This window comes from Lepidochelys kempii, chromosome 7, assembly GCF_965140265.1.
Source record: "Lepidochelys kempii isolate rLepKem1 chromosome 7, rLepKem1.hap2, whole genome shotgun sequence".
Classification (NCBI taxonomy): domain Eukaryota; kingdom Metazoa; phylum Chordata; order Testudines; family Cheloniidae; genus Lepidochelys; species Lepidochelys kempii.
The window spans coordinates 100,649,533-100,657,032 of record NC_133262.1 but is presented as its reverse complement, the minus strand read 5'-3'; the positions used below and the strand labels follow the sequence as shown (position 1 = coordinate 100,657,032).

General features: G+C 37.5%; 1 protein-coding gene across 4 annotated transcripts in view; it reads right to left on the bottom strand.

The window, feature by feature from the left end:
• The window catches only part of EBF3 (EBF transcription factor 3), a 129,665-nt gene that overhangs the window by 40,939 nt on the left and 81,226 nt on the right, over positions 1 to 7,500 (bottom strand). For 2 of the 4 annotated variants that reach the window (XM_073354036.1, XM_073354038.1), the window contains exons 7-8: positions 4,247 to 4,328; positions 1,120 to 1,264 (exon numbers count right to left, since the gene is read on the bottom strand). In XM_073354036.1, the coding sequence (XP_073210137.1) occupies positions 1,120 to 1,264; positions 4,247 to 4,328 (227 nt within the window). The remainder of the gene's footprint in view (positions 1 to 1,119; positions 1,265 to 4,246; positions 4,329 to 7,500) is intronic. The other 2 variants (XM_073354037.1, XM_073354039.1) reach the window with 1 other exon arrangement.

Genomic DNA, 7,500 nt, shown 5'->3' with positions numbered 1-7,500 from the left:
CTTGCTTCATTCATTTTTCTGTGTGTGCATCTGTATGTATTATGTGGAACATAAACACATAACCTTAATATATGAGAATTGTTATAACAGCAGCTTAGCATTGCCAGTTGTTACTTTAAATGATTTAATTGTACAGTTGTAAAGGGCATGATCCTGCTGACACATGCATATTTGTAACTGTTCACCTGAGTAGTCCCACTGAAGTCAATGTGTTTGCAGGATCAGCCCCACAGTCTGTACTGCAGTGTAAAAAAAAGCATGTTTTTGGAAAGTTTTAATCTTCAAGCAATTCAAAATATATTTGATAATTAACCATTTTATTGTATAAGAAAGTGCATTACTTAATAGTAATTATCCATGTTTGTGTGAGGGGATGTTATGGTGCATATAAAGTGACACTTGTGTATAGATATATCTTTTGGTCATTTACTTTATGTGAGAGTGTTTGTATGTGTATGGATGTGCAAGAATCAGAAGTTGATGGGCCGCAAAAATAAAGTATTTCAGAGTTTAGGAATTGTTGGGGACACTTTCCACTGTTCTTTTCCCCACAAATTACTTTCTTTTAGCAGATCAGGCAAGAAGTTAATCAACTTGAATCAGTTAGAAGAAAAACATTTTATGCTGTTTTTCTCATACAAAAATTCTACTGCTTTCATCTGTAGCAGTAGGGCCCAGCAACAGGAAATTGACCTCACAGTAAATTCCTTACAGATTTGATCATGTTTTTACCATCCATTTAAACTTGCATACATAACCTGAGACTGTACCTCTGGATCGAGGATTATGACAAGCCAAAATAAAATCAAATAAAATTAAACAGCAAGAAAAAGCTGCAAGCAAAACAAGGCTTTTAAACAAACAAACAAAAAAGAATAAAAGGGGATGAAAAATTGGTTGTGACTGCAGAACTTTATGGACTAAATAAAGGAAAGGAAGTCAGAAGCAAATACAGGAGGGCTGTATTTTGTTTGACATGGAGTCAGAAATACTAATGGGCTGTTTGATCAACGTGAAGAGAGAAGAAATCATGTAAAAGTAAATGTAGTAGTGTATCAACATAAAATATGGTGCAAAAAAGCATTGCAAATAAAAAAAGACATGTAAATGTGTGCCTACCATTTTCCAGATAAGAAGGGGCCGTACCTTCTGAGGGGTCAAGGCGGCGAGCCCGCCTTCCATGTTTGGAATTGTTGTGTACAAACATGTTGTCTGAGACAGCCAGAACGTGGCCATCCACATTGACTGTTGTTGATACGACAACCTGAAAAAGAAAACAAATACATTTTAAAAATCTGCAGCTTTTTAAGTCCATTACTTTCTGCTTTAAATATATATATTCATAGTTAACTTTTTTTTTGTGACTAACACTGCTGAATTTTTAAATCTCAATTGTTTCTCTTCAAAACCTGCTACACTAATTAGAGTTTAATCTCCTATTATCCTAACAAATGAATTCAATTCAGGGAAATATTCTTCTAGCCATTAGTTTCAGAATCACCCCTCTAGCCACTCATTTTAAAAGCTGCTGTTTTGATTGATCTGTTGATATATTGATTAGATAGTTTATCTAATTAAAAATTGTTCACTTGAGACTGTCTCCAAATGAAGGGTTCTGAGGATTCCAAATCAGAAAAAAAAATGCTTAATAAATCAGAAACCCTTGTAACTCCCCATTTCTCTTCAGTAAATGATCTCCAGGTCAGTTTTACAATTACATTTAATGTCTGATAATGAACTTTTTTGCATCTGAAAAGACTGAGTTGAATATGAATAGTGAAAGTGTTTTCAATCCATGAAAAGTATCCCTTCTCAAGTTCATTTGGATGGTGATTGACCCTGGTATGTCAATGGAATTTCCTCCTTTATTTTTGAGTGAAAGGCTCCTATTCTTGTGTCCAGGTTCAGAGTCCGGCCATAGAAGAGATGATGGATAGGGTCTTCTTTGGCTTCCAGCTGCTTCTTAGTAGAAATTGGAAAAGGAACATAAGCAAAATGCACAACCTTGCTGACAAAAACACCTACACAATCGATTTGTGAAATTCATCCCAAAATGATACTCCAAAATACACAAGTGAAAGAGGAAACAGAAGGGTTTGATTGAATGTTTGAGTGTGTGTGTTTGTGATGTGGCTCCATAGGTTGATTTTCTTTCCAAAATACTTTGAATACCTCAGATATAAGTTTAAGTTTAATTTCAGTTTTCCACCATGGTCATTGTGGGTTGGGATCCAGATTTTCTGATTGAAGTAATCACTGTAGTATTTTCAGTATAGTTAAGATTAGAAGAGTTCTCTGAAACAATGGCAGAGTTAGGTCAATATTAGCCATACCTCATCCAACCATAGTAGTGATGATGGTAAAAACTAGTACACAAACTTGCCAGACTTTTACTTTTTGTTCAGTTTGCTTTGGATGTAAAATCCCAGTGAAAAATGACATTCAGAATACTTACAGTCCATATATACAGATATATAATGAATGAAAAATCAAGAGAGTAAGAACTACACTGTAACTCCTTCTCCTTTTGCACATAGTGGGTGCAAGGCATCTGATCTAAATTCTTTTCTGTTTTTGTGTTTTGGAGGCAGCCATTTGTATCAACCTTCGGACCAGCCTGAGGGTAGTTCTGTAGAAGTATTCTGTGCTTCTCCATGCACTCTCCTCCACAGACGCAGACTGTATCACCGCTCCTCAACATCCATTGTGGGGAGTCCTGAAACTGTACCTTAACACAGGTATCCTATGTTGCAGTCCTATTGCCATGTCACTGGGCTATTTGCTTTTCACTTTTAATGAGCTAAGTGCAACTTAAAGAAATAACCTGCAGATCATGCAAAGCAGATAAAATGTGATTCTCAGCAAAGAATAATTTTTATTTGTTTTTTAGATTCCTAGGCCATGATATACTGAAAGACAGGGGAAGGTGTATATAAAAAAAAAGACAACTATCTTTGTTCTGTCATCTATATATAGGTCAGTCACCAAGGGAAAATAATGTAGTTCAGCAAAAGAAAGTAGACATACTATGTTGTTTTATTGGCTCATTCCTGCCGGGCACCTAAAGAAAGGTGCTGAGATAGTGAAACCGGTTGAAAATATTGTTCAAGACTTGACATTCTGTTAAGTCCAGTTAAACCTTCTGAGAGGCAGGGAGATTAACTAAAGAGACCCAGGGAAGTCTTTTTAGTGACTACTGGCTCCTTTGTCAACCACAAGATCACTCATGACTGATGCTTCATTTAGTCATCGGTGAGACAAAGAGGACATTTCCACTCATTCCAGGTTTGACCTTGTGCTCTGTTCAGATGGATCAATATCACCAATGCCCTGTGAAGCTGAGATTCATGAAAAATGGAAGTTTGGCTGGATTGTTTTGAAGAAATATTTTTTTTCCAGCTACAGATCTTTACTGTTGGCTGGCTCAAGCATTCTGGCTTCACCAGTAGGTTGGCTGTGTGTGAAAACAGATGTCACATGCCTTCCTATAAGCCTTAACCACAAGTTGTGCTTCTCAGAAAAAGTTTTGAACATCTCAATGCCTACGTTATTAATTCCAAGTCTGAATAATGTTGAAAGTAATTTGAAGTAAAAATCATGTATTTCTTAATAACCGTTTCCAAACAGCCAAAATTTGGGGGAAATTATTTTCAGCAACTGTCCAGTCAGATACCCTTCTGTACTGGTTATGATTCACCACAGGATATTTCAATGGCTGTAGGGAGAAAGTCAAGTATTAAAATAATTTGGTTCTAAAACAGTTGGAAGAAAAATATGTGGGTTGTACCACAACTATCAGACTTATATCTGAATGTGAAAACTAGAACGCTGATCCAAAATTCATTGAATTCCATGGCTGCTTTTCTAATAGCTAATACTAAGTTGGTGCTACTCATCATATATGTGTAAAAACTTTTCTACTGCTCTTAGCAACCCAATAACACAGTAAAGATTTTAATATGAGAAAAAAACTACAGCAATATTTTCACTGGTGATTCCCACTTGCTTCAGAACACTCCATCATGGTCTGCTCGTGAACTTGACAACTCCTACGAACATGCATTTAAATTAGGCAACTATTTTAAAAAGCTTTATGTATCATTTTTAAAAGGTATACCGTTCTGAAACTAACTGTATTAAATAAAAAAGACAACACTCTTTCAGAAAAAAAAATATAATGGTAAGTTATTTGGAATTTATGAATGAATCTTGAATATATCCTTATTTCTTTTTTAAAAATCTGTACCTGGAATCTTCGCATATCTCGTGGGTTGCCTGCATTCTTCAAACAGTTCTGATTGCACTTGAGGAAAAACTTTAGAAAGAATCTATAAAAATACAAAATTGAAGTTTGTTAGGAATATCAAAAGAGAAAAATGTGTAATAAATTCATTTTAAATACGTAAACCTTACAGAATATTGGGTATGACATCTTACTTTCTTATTGGTTACTGTACTGGTCTTTAAGTACTAGAAAAGATCACTGCTGTAATCAAAACACCATATCCATGGCAACATGCGCTTCAATTTTTACATCTTCAACACTTGAAAATGTAATGACTGTAGGCCAGATCCTCAGGAACTGTAAATCAATTGACTTCTATGATTCAATCACATCAATGATGGTGATTTACACTAGCTGAGGATCTGCCCCCCCTTTTCTTTTTCTGAATGTGTTTTATGTTTTCACAGTTTATATTAGCACTAGTTGGAAATTTCCTATTAATTATGATGAGTCTCTTTAAGGACTCTTGGCTTTGCCTCTGGTTGAAGACTCCTCCAGCTGCTCAAAAGAGGTATGATCCAGCTCCCATTGACTTCAGTTGGATTTACATTGGGCTTAAATGTCAGGAAAAATCATTCTCATTGGTCATTATTGTTAAAGTATAATGGAACACTGAGTATTAAGGCCTGCACTCTGGTCACTATAATGATCTTAAAACTGTAAAAAAGAGTGACCATGCCCAGGGCAATATGTAGTTCAGCTTCTAAACTATTCAGCATATTAAAAGATAATTATGTCGGGTTAAACTGTGCCATTTAGCCACTTTCCTGCACTGAGGGCTGTATACAGCAGCAATGCTCAGGGGGAACTCTGAGAGGTAAAATGTTTCCTAGGGCAAACGATTGTATGGAAAGGTGGGAAAAGAGGAAAGAAACAATTTGTGGCATCCTTATAATGAAGCAAGCATATACCCTCATTCCACCTCCATGTAGTTTTTGGGGCAGCAAAGTTATGGTTCTACCAACTTCACTTCCTTCCTTCTTTTCAGCAAGTTGCTCTGGGAAGCAGGTAGCTGCTTTGGAGCAGCTCCCGCATAGACCTCACTCAGGCAGTGCAAGGTGAGGGAAAAGCCCCTCCCTAGTACAGAGGCTTAAAGGCTAATCACAACCTAGCCCTTACTATTTTCTTTGCATTGTGATATTTTCATAGTTTATAACAGCAAAACATTTTCTCTGGTGGTCAAGTAAACACATTTTTAATATTGAGCTGAACAGGATCTTTAGGAATTTTATTCAGAATACAACAAATTATTATTTATTAATGTTACTCTTAATTATAAAGTATCCATCACCACAGTACCTGGATACTCTTTAGAAAAATGTTCATGTGCAAGTAATATCCCTGATAAGAGCTTCGCTCTCCACTCTTTCCTCCTTTAGAACTTCAAACCCAAAGGGTCAGACTCCAGTTGATAAAACATGTACCTGCAGGTGTCCCATTGTCATATCATGTGTGAACCCCTGGGTAGTGGCAATGGCTGGATGGGAGAACCCTAAGGAATACTCAGGTACTGTAGAAAGGGTGTTGGTAATTCAGTAGTTAGAACTCTTGCCTCTTGAACAAAAGCCCCAGTATGTTGTTAGTGGGCACTGTACTGCTGAAGAAGCCATCTCTCTGATGAGACATATGAATGGAATAATCTCTAGAGCTGGCTAGCAAAGTTTCAACAGTAATGGGAATTTTGACATTAAATGGAAGACAAATTTTGCTAAGTCCCGTCTCCCTCCATTTTCCAGTCTGCTCTAGCACTGATTCCTTGTACTCACTAAAGATTCCATGTTACTGAAGGAGTGTTACACCTCTTTTCCCAGCCAAATTTCAGGAGGTGTAACTACATCGTGCCTAAATCAATCCCTGATGCAATTTCAATTGGCTATGGTATTCTTCACTTCCCCTCCTGAATTCTTGTGTAGTGTTGTTGTGATCAACTGCTGGCTTTCACCCCAGAGGTGGCTACATTTCAGTGGTGGTTGATATGATCTCTATGGTCTAGCTTCTCAGCTGAACTCAATATTTGCTGGGCACAGGTGTGTGGGGGGGGGGAAGCTATAATGAATGGCTACAGTTCCCTGAGCGTGAATCTGGCTGCATGTAGGGCTGGTCTAAAGTACTCTGGCTGACTATGGTACCCAGGGGCCAGAGAACAGTCAGAGTATAATAGTACTCTGGCCACATCCCTATCCCCCCTTCCATGTCCCCTACTCTATGGGCAGCTGTGTGGAGTGGCATAGGATGCAGTAAAACTGGCTATACCTCAGCTAGGCATGCCCCACATTGGGAAAATTAATGTCTAGGGCAGTGGTTTGTAATCTGTGGTTTGCGGACCCCTGGAAAATAAAGTTTCAGATTCCAGAAAAGACATTCTGTTTTTCTGGTCAATCAAAAATATGTCAATACCCCCACCTATAAGTCAAAACCCAGAAGTGTTGTCATTACCATAGAAGCACACAGTTTAGCACCTTTCTCATGCTGTGCCAAATACAGGGCTGAACATGTGCAACATTTATAGTTGAATTCTGTACAGTCAGTTTTCAGTCTAAGGCTTCTATGGTAGGGTTTTGCAGACCACAGGTTGAATTTCCAAAGAGGTCCACGCCTGTATTTGAAATTTTTTAAATGTCTGCAAATGAAAAAAAGGTTGAAAACAACTGGTCTATGGAGATGTCAGCTTCCCAGCCTCTTAGTGCCACAAAGGAGTTGGACTGACAAGGAGAATCTGATCCTGTTTTCCAATGTCAAATGGCTGTTGTGAGGCTTATTGAATTAAAGTTTGTAAATTACTTTGAAATCCTCAGTTGAAAGGTGCTCCAAAAGTGCAAAGTATTATATTATTATTAATAATAATAATAATTACATGTGCATTTTTTACACTGAAGAATTGTTTCTATGGGGAACCCATATACATCTAAAAAAGTATATTAAGCAATCTTTTACTAAACAAATGAATCAGATATTTACTCAGTGGTTTGGGTAGAAAGCCAAGTTTGCCTGAACCATAAACATTCAAGTCCACCCGAACAAACCTGGAATGCTGAGCTAAATTCAGAAGAAACAGCACTGGGATGCAATATAACCAATGTTTGTATCTCAGCTTTATGGTGGGACTGCATGACCCAAATGACAGGTTGTAACTGTAGCTCAGAGGAGCCCTGGGAGCTCAGGTGGCATAAGAGAAGAACTTCAAGGGAAAGTGACACAAGGAGAAGAAAAACCCT